The sequence below is a fragment of the Erinaceus europaeus genome, chromosome 18 (assembly GCF_950295315.1).
Source record: "Erinaceus europaeus chromosome 18, mEriEur2.1, whole genome shotgun sequence".
In the NCBI taxonomy this organism is placed as follows: Eukaryota; Metazoa; Chordata; class Mammalia; order Eulipotyphla; family Erinaceidae; genus Erinaceus; species Erinaceus europaeus.
In genome coordinates this window covers 21,897,303-21,917,194 of record NC_080179.1, presented here as the reverse complement: position 1 = coordinate 21,917,194, position 19,892 = coordinate 21,897,303, and the positions used below count along the sequence as shown (strand labels likewise).

General features: G+C 38.2%; 1 protein-coding gene across 1 annotated transcript in view; it reads right to left on the bottom strand.

Moving 5' to 3' along the window:
- The window catches only part of LRP2 (LDL receptor related protein 2), a 201,822-nt gene that overhangs the window by 108,369 nt on the left and 73,561 nt on the right, over positions 1-19,892 (bottom strand). The window contains exons 15-24 of the mRNA XM_060177750.1: positions 19,063-19,203; positions 16,439-16,642; positions 15,207-15,399; positions 10,848-10,973; positions 9,879-10,009; positions 4,703-4,840; positions 4,091-4,372; positions 2,463-2,705; positions 1,270-1,389; positions 1,054-1,170 (exon numbers count right to left, since the gene is read on the bottom strand). Of these exons, the coding sequence (XP_060033733.1) occupies positions 1,054-1,170; positions 1,270-1,389; positions 2,463-2,705; positions 4,091-4,372; positions 4,703-4,840; positions 9,879-10,009; positions 10,848-10,973; positions 15,207-15,399; positions 16,439-16,642; positions 19,063-19,203 (1,695 nt within the window). The remainder of the gene's footprint in view (positions 1-1,053; positions 1,171-1,269; positions 1,390-2,462; positions 2,706-4,090; positions 4,373-4,702; positions 4,841-9,878; positions 10,010-10,847; positions 10,974-15,206; positions 15,400-16,438; positions 16,643-19,062; positions 19,204-19,892) is intronic.

Here is a 19,892-nt window from a genome sequence, read left to right as displayed (position 1 = left end):
TTCACATCATTTTATTGGTGAGTAAAGTCCTTAACACACAGGTACAGTTTCTGATCTCACCTCCAACTTAAGCATTAACAGTCTGCAGCCCACAATTCTACTGATAAAATAAATGGCCACACCACTGACATTTTTTTTTTTACCACTGACATCTTTTTAAAGTTTAAAACCAATTAGTGGTCTGGAGAGAATGCAGCGATAATGCACTAGATTTTTATGTCTGAGGTCCCTGCGGCACCAGGTTCAATTCACAGCATCACCATATGCGAGAAGTGAACAGTGCTCCAGTATCAGTCAGTGTCTTTCTCTCTATCTCTATCTCATAAATAAGTAAATGATAAAGGAGTAAAATCCATTTAGCAACAAAAAAAAAATGGCCAACTTGAATCTAGTCCATTATAGTCTGAGATTGATGGAGATTGCCCCCAGATCATAGTCCATAAAGACATCCTTGAGTCCCCTGCTATAAGAATCAGTTTCTTCGAAGCTCCATAGAATTTAGTCTACCATTCTAAGGCCCTTGTCATTATCTAATTTCAATTATCTTTTACTTTTTATGCTTCTCCTACCAAATACTAAAGACAAAGACCACATTATTTTAATAAACATTTGAAAAATAATAGCTAAAAGAATGCATTAGTTAGATTCACTATCAAATACCATTTCACATCATATTTATACCATGGTCTGCTCTTCCCTACTGAGGCTTAAAAGAAATCATTGAAAAGACAAAAAAAGCTTTACATAGAGTAAAACTTGAAATATATATAATCAACTAATTTTTAATGTAGTAGGGAAAGAGGGAGGGAATCTAAAAGAAATATTAAACTACCTACAAGGTAATCTAAAAGAGCTCATTTATACAATCACTTGATTCACAAATTAAGGGTCATTATTTTGTAATGCCTTGTCAAGTAAACTATGCATTCAATACTGAACTCTTGCTAATGCCATGCAATTTAGGCTATCTTTCCTGCAAAAATCTGTGGTAATATCAACACTGGTAAAGACAAAAACACTTTCACCTAAAGTTTCTAAATTTATGATACTTACGACAGTTTATCTCATCAGAGTTGTCATTGCAGTCAAAAACACCGTCACAACGATACATGTTGGCAATACACTGATCTCCAGAGGCACATTTGAATTGAAAAGTAGTGCAATTAATTACTAAGAATGAAAGAGAAAATCAGAATTAGCTCGAAGGAAAAGTAACTAAACACTGAGATTTTTTTTAAACATCATGAATGAAAATAATTAATAACTTACCACAACCATTCTCATCAGATCCATCAATACAGTCCTTGTCCCCATCACACACAAAAGACATGGAAATACATCGATGATCAGGGCAACGAAACTGACTGGGCAAACATGTCTCCTCAGGGTCTAATGTCACCCAAAAGCAAAAACAAATAGGAATTTATTTCTTGCTCTATATGTATCAGAGGCAAGGGCAACAGTGCACCCTGTAGGGCACACATTACAATATGTACAGAATCAGAACTGGAAAATGTTAAGATACATAAATCATCTCAGTCCAATGTGTCTAATATTCCTTCAAATCTACAACACTGTCAAAGTCATCATAGCTAGAATACTAAAAACAAAGATAGGTTTTGGAAACAAAAGTAAGAATGTCATAAAAACAGAATCAGAAAAGGTGAATATAACTTCAGATATAGACCACACTAGGAAAATGGGCATTACTGGTCCATTACTCTAAACCATAGTTAAGCGGGTGAACTCAATTAATTATCATGGGCCAGTTGTCTAGTAGCAACAATGTATAGACAGATCATGATAATACATTTAATCTGATGTCTAAACAGAAAAACTTGAAAGTCAGGATCCTACCTTGCTAATAAGCAGCCTTAGTGTCAGACCTGCAGGAGGCACTGTTTGTGACATGGGAAGTTACATTAAATAAAGAGACAGACTAGAAGACAGTGCCTTACAATAAAAATTGGGTGAACCTCAGAGGAAAGCGGAAAGATTTATTAAAATCTATTTACTACTCTATTAAAATCTATTTATTATGGGTGGTGGGGACCCTATTATATCCCTATTATCCTACGATTGTGTTCATCAATATTAAATCACTAATAAATTTTTTTAATATTTACTTTTATTTACTCCCTTTTGTTACCCTTGTTGTTTTATTGCTGTAATTATTATTGTTGTTGATGTCTTGCTGTTGGATAGGACAGACAGAAATGGAGAGAGGAGGGGAAGACAGAGAGGGGGAGAGAAACACCTGAAGACCTGCTTCACTGCTTGTGAAGTGACTCTCCTGCAGGTGGGGAGCCGGGGGCTCGAACCGGGATCCTTACACCGATCCTTGCACTTTGCGCCACGTACACTTAACCCGCTGTGCTACCACCCGACTCCCAATAAAATGTTTTTTTAGAAAAATCTCTTTACTAAGCTGGCAAACACAAAGAAATCAGTTCAAAACTTACTGCAGTTGTTCTCATCAGATCCATCACCACAATCATTATCCGTATCACAGAGCCAACTCCTTGGGATACATCGGCTATTATTACATGTGTACAAGGGTGCAGAACAGGTGATGTGTGCTTGTGTGGGACAGTCTTCTTCATCGCTGCCGTCCGCGCAGTCATTCTCTTTGTCGCAGCGCCATTTTGCAGGAATACACCCTCCTCCATGCCCACAGGTGAATGCCGACGATGAACAAGAATTATCTATAACAGAAGCACATCCGTCAGAAGATATTTGGGGTTTTCGTTTGTTTGTTTGGTTGGTTGGTTTGGTCTGGTTTTGGTTTTTAGACTTTTTATGATTTTTTAACATAGATAGATCCTTTTTCAATGGGAGCATTAGGCTAGCTCGGCAGAAATAAACAAGTCATCATCATCACTGCCTGACATTACATTATCATGACAGAAACATTTCTAAATGTCTTCTTTAAAGACACTTTCTCTCTCAGTCCTCACAAGAATACTGTATGACACAAGGAATCATCAACATGCAATAGACAAGAAAGCAGAGATTTTGAAAGATTTAGAGATTGGCCCGAGATTCAAGATTTAAGACACTTTCTTTTACTTCTAAGCTATACTGTTTCTCTGATTACAATTGCAAACTTAGCTTACAGAAACCTGAAAATGTGTCACTTGAAAAATGTTAATAATACTAAGTGCTCAAGTAAAAAATTTTACTTTTAGAAATAGGAAGATAATACACTAAAGGAAGAAAAAACTAAATTTCAGAAAATATGTATAGTGGGTATTTTCATTTTCAAATCTGTCATTTCTTCAAAAGATAATTTATTGTTACTATTAATCTCACCTTGAAATTTAAATGAAACTCTTCTAAATTCTACAATATTTTATTGGACTCCAAAATTTAGAGTGGATTTACATCAGAAGAGCATTGTAAAGATTAAAACCACCAGGGGTCAAGCAGTAGCCCAGCAGGTTAAGCTCGCATGGTGCAAAGCGCAAGGACTAGGGTAAAGATCCCGGTTCGAGCCCTGGCTCCCCACCTGCAGGGGGAGTCACTTCACAGGCACTGAAACAGGTCGGCAGGTGTCTATCTTTCTCTCCCCCTCTCTGTCTTCCCCTGCTCTCTCTATTTCTCTCTGTCCTATCCAACAACGATAATAATAACTGCAACGATAAAGTAACCAGGGCAAGAGAAGGGAAAAATGGCCTCCAGGAGCAGTGGATTCATGGTGCAGATACGGAGCCCCCATCAATAAGGCTGGAGGCAAAAAAAAAAATTAAAACCACCATTTTATCTCTGATTTACATAAGAGAAGGAGGAGGGGATGTAACACACTAACCTTTCAATTTTTTTTATAAGTACTTTTCCTCTAAAGCTACCAAGATATCAAAAATCATATCTACTTTATTTTATTCAACTTTCTGAGTGATCCAAGATGCAGTGATTCAGCATCAGGTCAAAGGTCCAATGTCATTTGCATTATCTAGGAATGATACTCGTCTTTGTACTTACATGTTAAAAGTATGAGGTTCTAAAAGATAGCTTTTCCCACAGAGATAACCAATCACCTCTCTCTGTTCTATTCATATCACAAAGTATCTCCAGTGTCTGCATTACTTACTAAATGTACCACATAGCTGTTCATCGCTATTATCATGACAGTCATCAGTTCCATCACAGCGGAAGAAACTAGGCACACATTTGCTGTTATTACAGATGAAGGACAAGGAGCCACATAGTTCCATGGGTGGTTCTTCAGAATGGTTTTCTACACATGTCAAGTGATTGGAAGACAGCTTCATTCCATAGGGGCAACCACACACCCTCTGGTAGTTTGGCACTGGAAAGCAGAAGTGGCTACAGTCGCCGTTTGGATGGGTGGGTTGACTACATTGATTAGAGCCTGGAATGGCAATGGATGAGATGGTCAGTGGAACACATTTCCACTAGGTAGATGACACATTCAATTTGCTTACCAAAAAAAATTAGACACAATACTAAAATAGTAGCTTCCTGTTGGAAATCAGCAGGCCAAACAAAACATTCAGTTTAAGTGCAGAAGAGTATTAAAATGTGTTTTCCCAACAAGTAATTTAAGAGCAGAGTTAAACAGATTTAAGTCATATTGCTAAACTATGTGACAAGAATACAAAATATAAGAAACTATATTAAAACAATATAGTTTAGCACCATGTTAAACAAATATATAAAATAACTTGGCAGTCTCACTCACCAGTCTGGACGGTGGCATCATAAGATTTCACAAGCTTTATGCTTCTGATGCCACTTCGGATAACTGTCCTCTCTCCACCATTGCTTTTTCTAACTCGAACAATAGCTTTCAGTCTCCAGTCAGTAAAATACACATATTCTGAGAAGAAATACAGGGGATGAACATAGCCATAGCTGATTTACAGATCACTCTGAGAAATGCAATAGGCTTTCAATCCCTCTTGCAACTGTGATATATTCCTTCTATAATTAGCTGTAACATGCTTTAGTTATAAATTTTTCATAATCTTCTACTCTCTAGAAATAACTCTTCAGACACCTATAAATATAATAGCAAAGTTCATATTCAGGTAAGCATATATCGAGTGGTATTCTGTGTCATCTACTAGCAATTACGTTTAAACTTGGTTGGGAATTTTTTATTGAATTGTTATTATTCAATAAGGCCAGCAGATAGTAATTCATAAAATTAAATTTTAACTGACTTATTCTTTTAAAATTAACCTAAGAAATTGTTGAAAAGGTTCGGTGATAGTACACTTGTCTGAGTGCACACATTATCATGCACAAGGATCTGGGTTTTAAGTCCCCACCCTCCCACCTGCAGGGGGAAAGTTTCATGAGTAGTGAAGCAGTGCTGCAGGTGCCTCTGTTTCTCTTTCCCTCTCTGATCTCAATTTTTCTCTGTCCTAGGAAAGGAAGGGAGGGAGGGAGGGAGGAATAACTTCCAGGAGTGGTGAGTTCATGTTGCAGACACAAAGTCTCAACAATGAACCTAGTTGGGGTGGAAGGGGTGGAGGAGAAGGAAGAAAGGCGAGGGGAAGGGAAGGGAAGGGAAGGGAAGGGAAGGGAAGGGAAGGGAAGGGAAGGGAAGGGAAGGGAAGGGAAGGGAAGGGAAGGGAAGGGAAGGGAAGGGAAGGGAAGGGAAGGGAAGGGAAGGGAAGGGAAGGGAAGGGAAGGGAAGGGAAGGGAAGCTATTGAAAAGGAGAAATGTAGAGGAACTTTCAATGTTTGGGAACTCCGTGACAGTATGCATAGAAGTGAGCCTACCTGTGTAATTGATATGCGGACTCTCTCAAAAGCCTAGACCAAGTAGATCAGAAGCAACCAATAGCACAGCTACATACAAGATACTGGGCACTGTACAGCAAACCCTAACAAAAGGACTTTTCAAAGTTAACCCAATTACCAATTAATGTGATGACAATATTAACTATCGATTGTCTTTTTGAACCCTAAGACAGCAGGAACCTCACATCTCCACTATAGTGCCTCTACTTCCCCCAGTCCTGGAACCCTTGGATAGGGCCCACTTTCCCGTATGCCTCTCTCAATACATATCAAATAATATTGCATCTGCCGATCACAACCTAACCAACGTTTACCGATGGCCACCTCAACATGCTTCACTTCAGACTGTGTCCAGAGACTTCACGTGTGGAATGACAACCCTTCAGCTTCATTACTCGGGTGATACCTTTCCTTTCATAGTATACTCTAATTCCATCTCAGGTGGTTCACTTTCTAACAAAGTCCCAAAACCTAGATATACACCAGTTTCTGTGAGAGCATATGTTCACACGTATCCATAAACTACTGCAAAATATATACCTGAGAGCAGAAGTGCACTAGAGTTTGCAGTGAGTACCCCCCTAACACTTCCTCTCCACTATTCCAAGATTTGGGTCCATGATTGCTCAACAATTTGTTTGGCTTTGTATGTTAACTCTCTTTTCAGTCACCAGGTACCAGATGTCATCAGGATGCCGGCCAGGCTTCCCTAGACTGAAGACCCCACCAATGTGTCCTGGAGCTCCGCTTCCCCAGAGACCCACCCTACTAGGGAAAGAGAGAGGCAGACTGGGAGTATGGACCGACCAGTCAACGCCCATGTTCAGCGGGGAAGCAATTACAGAAGCCAGACCTTCTACCTTCTGCAACCCACAATGACCCTGGGTCCATGCTCCCAGAGGAATAGAGAATGGGAAAGCTATCAGGGGAGGGGGTGGGATATGGAGATTGGGTGGTGGGAATTGTGTGGAGTTGTACCCCTCCTACCCTATGGTTTTGTTAATTAATCATTTCTTAAAAAAAAAAGAAGTGAGCCTACATCAACAATCACAGTAACACTCCAGAAAACTTAAAACCTTTAAAGGGAATGTATAATTCTAGACATTAAAAATGTAATTCTTTTTACTTTACACTAATTCCTGGACCCAGGAAGTAAACAAACATTTCAACAGTTTTTAAAACAATGTATTGAATAAAAGTCAGTTTTCCTTTTTAACAATAGTTCATCTAAAAATTCACACTAACAATAAAATGGCTTACAAATTATACCCGTTTGATCTAATTAACTAAACAATAATTAGTCAATTAAATCTTGTCTAGACTGACAATTTCAATCACACCACTCATAAAGATATCTTAATATACTTAAATACATAAGGAGATCAATAACCTTTCTGGTGCATAGATAGTCAAGTAGATCTTTCATTAAAAAAGAGGCACAAATTTCCATGCTACTGTGCAATAAGAAGCCTTCTATAAGAAATTCATCATGAAGAGTGCTGTTAGATACGATCTTTTTTTTTTGCTACAACTACTAGCCATTGTTTTCAATATGATGGGACCAAAAGGTAGAAAATCTGCATTTTTAGTCAATCCCCAAACATTCAGCAAAGAAAAGTAAATTAACATTCCTAAAATGTTCCTGTATGACAGGAGATGGCATGTACCTAACACCATTAGTGGCAAATGGCAGTGAATTCATGGGGGTGGCTAGGGGGGAGAGAGTTTAGTATTTATAAATGATTCATCTCATTAAAACAATTACTAGATCATCTGAACTATTTTAAATACCATACATTTCTATACAAACAGAATAGAATATATATTTATTAAATATTAATTCTACATCATATATATGAGAAAAGTCTTTGACTTACAGTGTTTTGTATATTTAAAAAAATCACTAGGTAAGTTTTTCACCATAAGAGGCTTCACCCATAATTAGAATATGCATCAGGCCCTAGACTGACCACTAAACAGTATTTTTCAATAGAACTTCAAATATCACTTGCTGAGTAGATCCCCACAGATTTCAATCTCATCGCACTCAATTGGTCTGGTACTTCTGATATGCTCATTCAAAGAAAGCCTATCTCCTAAGACTAAACAAACTTTTTGGTTCATGATGCCAAGCTACATTCTTATTCCCAGCAACTCAAATCACAGCTGTATGCCTGCACTGCAGAGTGTGTATGAAAGAAGAAATATGGAATACAGTGGTGTGATGCGTGTGACTGCACTGTCTCAGAATACCATGCTCCCAGAAATCTCTATTTGCAGCAACTGGAAAGATTGGTGTGTGTGGGGGGGGGGGGGGAGACTACATCTTGCTGTTCTTGATAAGCCAGAGTCTAGCCTGCCTGTAGAATAAAAGATCAGTTACCTACCACTTTAATCATTCACTAACTATACACTTGGTGAGTATATATAATAGTTTTTCCACAGGATTGTGAAAAGGTTCTTGCAAAAGTCAGAGAGTGAAACAGTGCAATAGTTACTTCAAATAGCTCTTGCTATTCGATTTAAAAATAATGAAGGTAGTAATTTACATTCCCCACATAGTATTATACAACAGTGTACTTGTGTGTTGTCAACCTGCACAATATACACACTCTACAGAGTGACACACATAGTTCAAAATTATTATCTAAAATGTTCATACAAAAGCTGAATAAGGACAAGAGACTGGTATGCTTTTAATGATGACTCTTTGGTCACGATCAGGCCAGCCCCCACCAGCTGGGGCCCTAGTCGGGGAGTCCTACGATTCCCAAACAGACATGATGGGCCTAGATCTCGAATAAATCCCTCTCTCCATTGATACTGGTCATCTCTATCAGAAACAACAAAATAGATCCCTTTGTGGTCCCCTATAGGACCTTGCCCTCAACGTGGATCAACAACGGTAGAGAACGTTCCAGGAGGCTGGACAGCATACTGTTCCACCTGAGGAAGATGGGTCCTGAAATTGGGGCAGCTTGGAACGTCCCTACTCATGACCACAGAATATGAGCTCAGATCTACAGGGATGCAGAGGTCACATAGGCTCCTAAACTGAATATGTGCCTCAGATCAGTTCAAATTGATGGGGTTTATAGTCAGCAGTATTTATATACCTTTCCCATACTTGGGAGCTAGTCTCTTCCCAGATTCAGCTTTCTGGTCCTTTTTCCAGCTATGACATCATTTCCCCAGACAATAATTAGGATCCACCTACATATCAGATTTCATGCTTAGGGGGGAAGAAAAAGTTAGCCACAGGCCCTTTCAAAAATAACTAAAATATGCCTACTAGCTATCTACAAAATGGAGACCCCCCCACACACACAACTCCTCCTCTGCACTACTCCAGCCTTTAGGTTCATGATTAGTCAACAACTTGTTTGGCTTTATATGTTAACTCTCTTTTCAGCCACCAGGTTTCAGATGCTAGGACAATGCTAACCAGAATTCCCTGGACAAACGACCCCACCAAGATGTCCTGGAGCTCCGCTTCCCCCAAAGCCCACCCCACTAGGGAAAGAGAGGGGCAGGCTGGGAGTATGGATTGACCTGTCAAGCCCATGTTCAGCGGGGAAGCAATTACAGAAGCCAGACCTTCCACCTTCTGCATCCTATGACCTTGGGTCCATTCCATACTCCCAGAGGGATAAAGAATAGGAAAGCTATCAGGGGAGGGGATGGGATATGGAGTTCTGGTGGTGGGTACTGTGTAGAGTTGTACCCCTGTTATCCTATGGTTTTGTCACTGTTTCCTTTTTATAAATAAATTTTTTAAAAATAAAAGTGTTCAATGGCAGAGAGTAGCTAGCATAATGTTTATGCAAAGAGATTGTCATGCTGGAGGCTCCAAAGTCCCTGGTTCATTCCCCCATACCACCATAAACCAGAGCTGAGCAGTGCCCTGGTAAAAAGAGAAAAAAAAAGTGTCTAAAGGTAAAAATAGATTCACCAAAAGTAAAATAACTAGTCTATACATATTCATAATTTTTTATATTCTAAAATGACCAGCTTTTCTGGAGTTGTGAGATTGCCAAATGAAAATGATTTTACTGATAACTCTCAAAGCATAAAAGCATTAGACAATTTTCTTCTTGAAAACGTACCTTGATGTACAGTAAGTCCAAATGGATTTGTCATCTGTGGTATATGGTTCAGCGTTCTCCTATATAAACCATCAAAGGTGCTGTGCTCAATTTTATCAAAAAAGGCATCTGTCCAGTATAATCGCGAAGCACTAAAATAAAAGAATATTTGTTATCCTGAAACTATAAGGAAAACTTTACATCAAGAATAAGCATGTTCAGATGACAGAACCAATTTTTTAACTTAGATTATATTCATTAACAATTAAATAGTTATATGTCACCAAAAAGACACAGCTGCATTCATGAAGTGAATAGTCACTTGTGTTAGGAAACTTGGTTCTGTCAAGTTTGAAGTGTTATTAATATAGAGCTAAAAATGTTTTCCTTGTGAAATCAACACATTAAAAAATATGATAGTAATACGGCCTTAAATGGTTAAATACACTTATGTACTTTATCTTGTCTTTAGTCTTTCCTAAAAATTATTTAATGTTTCTAAGTTTGTTTGCCCTGCTATTTTTTTTTCTATCTTCCTAAATATAGCATCATTTTTGAGAACTATATCTAGGAGTACATATAGGCAAATAACCACTTATTGTTTAATTGATACCAAAGTTTCCCTATCCTCAACACGCCCCCTATAAACAATTCTACATGAACTGCATTTCACCCAATCCTTATCCTACTTCTGTCTTGACTTGGGTCTTGTCCCCTCCTTACTGACATTCTACATGGCCCTATCATTCTGCTTTCCTTTAGTAGTTTCCTCAGAATATTCATGGATCTATTAGGTTTTTTTTCCTCAGCAGAAGTTGAGAACTACAGTTGTATTCTCTGTGTTCATAAATCATTCTCCATCCTTCCTCCATGTCAACCAAAGATGCAAAAGATGCAAAGATGCAAAAATTAGTAGTACTAATTCTTTCATTCTATTATATGACCACAAAATAAGTGGGAACTCTGTAGTTCCAGATGATTCCTGCTTACCTCCAATCAATGGCCAACCCATTGGGCCACCCAAGAGTGGTGTTTACTATGGGCATAAGGTGAGATCCATCACACCATGCTCTCATAATTTTGGCAGGACGGAGCCAATCTGTGAAGAATATATACCTAGAAGATGAAGTAATGTATGAGATAGTACCACAGAAATAAACTAAACAACCTAAGGAGATTCAGCACAAACCCAAGTTCTTGAGGTACTTGCTGCATCTAATATAGAAGATTATATTGTAGGGAGTTGGGCTGTAGCGCAGCGGGTTAAGCGCAGGTGGCGCAAAGCACAAGGACCGGCATAAGGATCCCGATTCGAACCCCGGCTCCCCACCTGCAGGGGAGTCGCTTCACAGGCGGTGAAGCAGGTCTGCAGGTGTCTATCTTTCTCTCCTCCTCTCTGTCTTCCCCTCCTCTCTACATTTCTCTCTGTCCTGTCCAACAACGACAACAACCATAATAACTACAACAATAAAAAACAACAAGGGCAACAAAAGGGAATAAATAAATTAAATATTAAAAAAAGAAACAGAAGATATATTGCAAAATGCTATTGAATCACCACAGAAAAACACCTGCTTATTAACAGAATTACTATGCAAGTCCAATTTTTCGTCGATCAGATAGTGGAAGACAAAAACAGAGACAGAGACAGATGGGGAAAACTACCACAGCAGAGAAGTATTCCCCAGTGAGGCAAGAGTCCAGAGGTTGAACCTAGGACACAGATAGCAACAGAAGGTAATCTCCCTGGGAAGTTATTCAGTCAACTCCTGATGTAAACCTTGATTCAAAGCTCCGGTAACAATATACAAGCAAAGATATCTTGGTGGAGGAACAGTGGTACTTTGGAGGAGGGTGTGACATCATGACATTTTGAAGTGGTATAAAATTGTACTTATAAATTATATGTATTTTTAATAAATATACTTATTCATTATTGTATAGAGACAAGAGAAATTGAAAGGAGAGGGGAAGATAGAGAGGGAGAGAGACAGAGACACCTGCAGCTCTGCTTTACCAATTGTGATGCATTCCCCTCTGCTAGTGGAGACCAAGAGTTTGAACCTGGGTCCTTGCGAATTATAATGTGTGCGCTTAACCAGGTGAGCCACTGCCCAGCCTCTAAGTTACATATACTTTTATAAACCCAAGATTCCTCAAGGAAAAATAAATAATTTCTTTGAAATCGTATGTTAAGGTATAACTACACAGTAGGAAGTATGAATGTTAATATGAGGAATATATTCCAATGTCAATTTAAAAGTAAAGTTTTCTAGAACTTGTTAGTCAAAAAAATGTATCAAGAATTTTTTAAAATTTTTACTTAGTTATTTGATAGAGAGAAATTGAGAGGAGAGAGGGAGACAAAGATGGAGAGAGAAAGAGAGACACCTGCATCACTACTTCACCACTTGTGAAGCTTCCCCCCCTACAGGTGGAAACCTGGGTTTGAACCCAACTCCTTGTGTACTTTATGTACACTGCACCAGGTACACCACTACCTTATTTTTTTTTTCTCTTTCATATGGCACCTTAGGAACAAAATAAAAATTGTTCCAAAATGTAAATTTCTGAAAATTTTACTAATTCATTATTATTTTAAATAAAAATCACTAGCACAGAACTTTGGGCTTTTTCTAAAGCAAATGCCAAAGATTTTGAGACAAACTCATTATAGTTTTAATTCTCTAAAATGTCATTCCTTTTTTTATTTATTTATGAATGGGGAAGAGAGAACCAGAGTATCACACTGGTATATGCAATGCCAGGGATAAAACTCATAACCTCATATTTGAGAATCCAAAATTGTATCCACCGTGCCACCTCCCTGGTTATGGCAATATAATTTCTTTTTTAAGATTTTATTTGTTTATTTTTTTATATATTTTATTTATTTATTTGAGAAGCATAGGAGCAGAGAGAAAGAGCCAGACATCACCCTGGTGCATGTGCTGCTGAGTTCGGTCCGATGCTTTATCCACTGCGCCACCTCCCGGACCACTACAATATAATCTCTATCAACAAAGTCACTGATTTCAAGCGGTTTCTTGTAATATAACAAGAAGAAATGTTAAATAAGGAAATCTTATTAGTTACTAAAAATATTAAATTTTGCCATTTAGAGCAACACAGATAGAACCAGAAGGTATTATATGGCAAATGAAATAAATCGTAACAAGTTAAAGATCATATGAGTTCACTCCTGTGACATCAAAACAATATTGTTAGATAAGACTAAATTAGTGATTACCAAAAGGGTGGGAGAAAGGAGTGACTAAATAGGGATTAGGGTATCAATTTCATGATGATGGATAGAGTGAATTTTTAGTAGTGAAATTAATATGTATATGTAGCATATACAAATGTGGATACATACTACTGCATACTTGAAACTTGCATGATGTGGCAATGCAATGCTACTTCAATTATTAAAAACCTTAAGTAAATAAGATAAAATAGATACTCTGCAGGCAGCATACTGAATTGCTCAACACATAAGCTTATAAAAATCTTATTTATTTTTATTTATTTATTTACTTTATCAGAGCACTGCTCCACTCTGGTTTATGGTGGTGCTGGGGATTGAACTAGGACTTTTGGTGCCTCAGCCATGAAAGTCTTTTTATGTTACCGTCCTACCCCTAGGCACACAGACTTTTGCAGTCCGACAGGCCTCCAACTGGAAGTTGAATGTTACTACTTAATAGTTGTAGAGGCTTACATATGTTATTTTGTTGCTGGGTTTCAGATTGTCTCTAAAAGCAATAAGATATGTGTGTGTGTGTGTGTGTGTGTGTGTGTGTGTGTGTGTGTGTGTGTGTATACACACACACACACATATATGTCACAAAATATCTTTTGGATTACATGAGATACTGCAGATGTGTATGTATATGTATACACACATAGCTTTCTATCTAGCCTCAGTAAATCAGGCTTTAGTGAATTACTAGTCATCTTTCATTTCATTGTAAGTCCATAGAAATATAACTACCTAGTTCAGAATTATACATAAGAAAAATTAGTTATTAAATATCTAAATAAGAAAGGTCAAATAAAAAACAAGAAAGGTCAAAACTGGATTGGGTAGATAGCATAATGGTTATGCAAACAGACTCTCATGCCTGAGATTCTGAGGTGCCAGGTTCAATCCCAGCACCACCATAAACCAGAGCTAAGCAACGCTCTGGAGAAAGAAGAGAAGAAAACATAGGTCAGAACCTAAAAGGAATATTGCAACTCCTCTGTATCTTGACTAATACCAATTACAAAATGATTAAACAAAGTTCCTATGGTCTAAAAAATTTTGTTACGGTCAATGGTCCTTATATACTTTTCCCATATTTGGGAGCTACTCTCTTCCCTGATCCAGCTTCCCAGACAATGCCTTTGGTCCACCTGCATATTAGCTCTCAGACTCAGACAAAAATTAGTAATGTCACGGGCCACTTGGAATATACCTAAAGTAGACCTACTAGATTTGTCCACAATGGAGACCCCAAATCTCATCTGCTATAGTCTTGCCTTTAGATTCCTGATAATTAAACAATTTGTTCTGCTTTATATCTTAATGCTATTTCAGAAACCAAGTTACAAATGCTAGCATGATACCAACCTGACTTTCCTAGATAGACAACCTCACCAATGTACCCTGGAATCCCACCTCCCCAGAGTCCTGCCATATTAGATAAAGACAGAAACAGGCTGGTAGTATGAATCAACCTGCCAATGTCCCTGTCCAGCAGAGACACAGTTACAGAAGCCAGACCTTCCACCTTCTACACTCCATAAAGATCCTGGACCCATACTCCCAGAGGGATAAAGAACAGAAAAGCTTCCAAGGGAGGGGACAGGATACAGAACTCTAGTATTGGGAACTGTGTGAAATTGTACCCCCTCTTATCCTATGGTCTTATTTTATAAATAAATTGTTAAAAAATTAAATAATAAAAGATTTTGTTGTGAAAACTACCAAATAATTAAGCAAGCTTTGCTAGTTTTTTTTAATATATTAAACTGTTAATTTGAGTCTTGCCTGATAAAAATCTGTTGCATATTCACTCATATATCTGCATCATATCATTTACTACATTGTAATCATAACATAAAAATAATTTATGACTGGGAAAGTCAAAACTTATGACTGGGAAAGTCAAAGCTTAAGAGGAAGTTTTTTCTAGAAGATACATTGATTACTCAAACTTATGTTAAAGGCACAGAATTTAAAGTGATTACCATTTACATAGTTCAGCCTTGTATTTGCTGAAATTGCCAAATTCCTATGGCATCATTTTTCAATAACTAAATGACAAAAGTTTCAAGCACTTAGGAAAACATGAATACACTTACCCATAATTAGGATGAACCACAATTGATCGTGGGAAATTTATATTCTGAATTATCTGGCGTCTTGATTTATCAGCTAGCCTCATGACACTGATACTCTTGTAGGAACCATCTGCCCAATAGAGATTCTTTGAAATCCAGTCAAAAGCCAAACTTTCAACACCCTCCACTTTGTTAGCTGTGAGAAGTTCTATTCCTGTAGTTAAGATATGAACATGGTTTAAACTGAAACATATATTTCCTTATTGTTGCATATTTAAATGATGCATCAGAGCTACAGCATATTTTAGTAACCTGTGGATTTTTTTTTAATAGTATAAACTGCTGAGCATCAACATGAGATAAACTTAGAATCTATCCATTCTCAAAAGTTTGAGTCTCAATGAATAGATATGATTCTGATAAACATAGCAGGAGTGATATGGCCTGGATTAACTCCCTGTACAACATTTCCAGAAAAAAAAATTTTTAAGTAGAACATCTGAAAAAGATACCTGAGTTCACATATTCACAAACACCACCCACAGGCAGCTCAGATAAACTGACACTGCCAGGTACCACCAGGGGGTATTACTTGGAACTGTTACCACCCAGCTCTCTCATCAACACTCTTTCACAGACAAAGTTGCCAAGCTGGGGAAAGACTAACATACGAGAAAAATCAGAGCTGAGTAAAAAGGACTATAAAATGTTTATGTCTTTTTCCTCTCTTTTATTCTTTTTTTTCCACTAAAGAAAATTTGACCCAGAATAAACACTCTCTTTTAAAGAAGAAAACAAAAACTAGGTGCTTTTTCCCATTCATTAAATCAAGAAAGTCTATTGTTTTAGGTATCAGACTAGATATTTAGGAAACAATATTGCTAACAGTAGTGTTAACAAAATTTTGTACTGAGCACTGACTTTAAGGCAGGAACTGAAATACCTGGAGAGAAGCATGGCTACTATTTTCAAAGGAATTATAGTAAATTGGGAAAGAGATGGGGTAATTAATCCAAGAGGAAAACATTTACATCACAGATGTTATGGTGGAGATGTAACCATGAACCAGATGGTATGAGAGAGAACAGATTCCAAATGGAGCACGTAGCAGGGTAGAGGAGAAGATACCTTAACACTGAACCTTCACCCAGTTCAGTGGGGACTGTGTTTGAACCTGGGTCACATGCATTCCCAGGTAAATTATCTTGCTGGTTCCAAAAAAGAAATCAAAAGTTTACATCCTTCTTTCTCACCTGTGCCATCAATCTTTTGTTTAAAAATCATGTTTTTTAATGTATCTGAATAAAAGATAGTGTTCTCCTGGGCATCAAAATCAATCCCAACAAAGGAAGAGGGAGTTCCTGTCACTGGCAATATGACATCTTCTTGAGTAGAGACAGAAAACGGGATTCCACGAACAGTTGCTTCAGATGAGAAGAGTAGGAACTGCTTAACAGCTGGGGAGAGGGGGGGGAGAGTACACTTCAGTTGACTAAAACACTTTTTTATAATTCTAAAATAAATAAATCTATGTAAACCATTGCTGGGAGTAAGGAAAAGAATGAAGAAAAAATAAGCAAATTATCAAGGCAATATATTATAATCTTTCCTAATCCTGAGAAATTTATCCTTATGATTTATTTAGGTAAAATATGGTTTACATGTGATTCATTTCTAAAGCAGTATTAACTGAACTCCAAATAACTTCAAAGTTCTCAAGTTAAATCAATTTCTGTGTATCAAGAGTCCTATTGCTCTGCAGGGGAAGAAGGGGATGGCACTTAGGTGGTAGGTGAGATGCACTGGCATATATTTTGGAAGAAATGTGAAAGCTTACCCCCAAAACAACAAATATCTCATATTAAAAAAGTATTTTCCCAATAAACATTAAACTTAGAAAACTCTGTAGCAATTTGAGATATTAAGAGAAGGGACAATTAACAGCAACCAAGTAAATTATTTAGAAAGAAATAAAGAGGGAAAGAAGGGTAGGAAGAAAAACAAGGAAGGAAAAAGGAAAAAATAACAAAGAGGTGGTGCTTAAAAAACAAAGGTGACAGAGAAAAGAAAAAACAAAAAGAAAAAGAAAAAACAAAACTAAAGCCATCATACTCCCAGATCTCAAACTATTATAGGGTCATTGTAATCAAAACTACCTGGTACTGGAACCAAAATAGGTATTCAGACCAGTAGAATAGAACTGAGAGCCTAAAAATGAGCCTGCCACATCTATGGACATCTGGGACCTCTCAAATGTATGATTTCACCAGTCCAGGCTGAGTTTCTCAGAAAGAGAAAGACACACAGAGAGGTTCGTCACACACACACACCCCCACACATACCCCACACACACACCCCACACACACCCCCACACACCCCCCCACACACACCCCACACACACACCCCACACACACACCCCACACACACACCCCACACACACCCCACACACACACCCCACACACCCCACACACACACCCCACACACACCCCACACACACACCCCACACACACCCCACACACACCCCACACACACCCCCCACACACACACCCCACACACACACACACCCCACACACACACCCCACACACACCCAACACACACACCCCACACACACCCCACACACACACACCCCACACACACCCCACACACACCCCACACACACCCCACACACACATACCCACCACACACACACCCCACACACACCCAGTGCTGTTATTCTCTCAGTTAAGGCAACCAAGGAAGAAAAAAAAAAATCCTTTAATTTGAGAGTAAGACCAGGAACACAGAAGCAGTTGTATAGAAGAAATTCTAACTTGAAACTGAAAAACTAGATAAGAAAATGAACTACCCAGGAGTCATGAGTTTATTTGGGGATGTAGGAAAATAGTCTGGGAGAATCAATGTGTCAAGGCCTCTGACACATTATAGTCATAAGGAACATAAGTGGTGGGAAGTACTTCCCATTAAAATTAGGGTGAACATCTAAGATGAAAAAATGAATGCAAGTTAGAAAAAAAGAAATCAAAATTAAATTCTGTGGAATTTCAAACATAGGGCTAGTAAACAGATACAAAGATTTTAAGAAACAAGTAGGAATAGAAACCCAAGCAAACAGTAAGATGTACAATGAAAATTCCACAGAAAGGGGGTCAAGAGGTGGTGCACCGCAATGAGTGTACAGCGCCACGCTCAAGGACCAGCTCCTGCATCCCACTTGCCACAAGGACACTCACAGAGTGGTGAAGCAGGTCTACAGGTGTCTTTCTCTCTCCCTTTCTATTTCCTCGTCCCCTCTCAAAATTCTGTCCTATGACATAAAAATAAAAGGAAAGGGGGAAAAATTGGCCACCTGGGTACAGTGGATTCCTAGTGTCAGTACACAGCCCCTGCATCAACCCTAGTGGCAATTAAAAAAAAGGTCCGGTAGCACAGTGGGTTAAGCGCAGGTGGAGCAAAGCGCGAGGACCGGCTCAAGGATCCTGGTTCAAGCCCCCTGCTCCCCACCTGCAAGGGAGTCACTTCACAGGTGGTGAAGCTGGTCTGCAAGTGTCTTTCTCTCCCCTTCTCTGTCTTCCCCTTCTCTCTCCATTTCTCTGTCCTATCCAACGACAATGACAGATAACAATAATAGTAACTACAATAATAAAAAAGGACAACAATAGGGAATAAATAAACTTTTTTAATTTTTTTAAAAGTTTCAAAGGAAAAAATGATGTGCATCTTAAAATACAGCTCAGTATGTTAAAATATCATCTTAAGGGAAATAGCTTTGAATTACCAAAAATGTATTCACAGTATGACAGGGAGTTAGCTGCATGTAAGAACAACACATAACCCCTATGTGCTTGTCAAGAAGATAGTCCAAAACCAGCTTCTTACCACTGCAGCGGCGGCCATCCGCATCCAAGACAAAGCCTATGGTGCATTTGCATCGGTAACCCAAACCATCATTATCTGTTCTGTGGCTGAGGACACAGACCTGCTCACAGCCCCCATTGTTATCTCCACATGGATTTCGAACTGGAGGGGTGGAAAATACACAGGGTTAGATCTCAGTTAGGAATTCAGAATCATCAAAGACATATGAATCTACTCTGAGTCCTCTGAAATCCAGAGATATCACTGTTAATCACTGCTATATAATATAATCTGCTGCTATATAATATATCACTGCTATATAATAATCACTGCTATATAATAATATAATCACTGCTATATAATATAATCTGGCTGGACTGCTTAATTACTGCTATATAATATAATCTGGCTGGACTGCCCCTCCCAAGTTCAATGATGCTTCTAAGCTGGTGTAGGAAAAAAAAAAAAAAAACTCCCACAACTGGATACTTTGGAGCATTCTTTATTCCCCATAATTATGCCAAACTATCTGCTACCCTCACCTACTAGAATATACTTCTGGCAAAAAAAAAAAAGTCAGTGCTATTTTTACCACGCACTGATATGATAATTATAACTAAACTTACTTGATGGTTTCTTTGTAAATAGCCCACAGTTGATAACTCTGAGCTAAGCACTGCTATTCCATTTCTACAGAAAAGAAAAAGTAAATTCCAAAGGGCTAGAACAAAACTCCAAAAGCTTGGATAACTTTCCTAAGATTATTAGATCTGATTCTATAACTGACTAGTATGCAACATAAACCAGATTATATTTCCTAAAATCTCTTTCAGTGCAGTAATCTCAAGAAA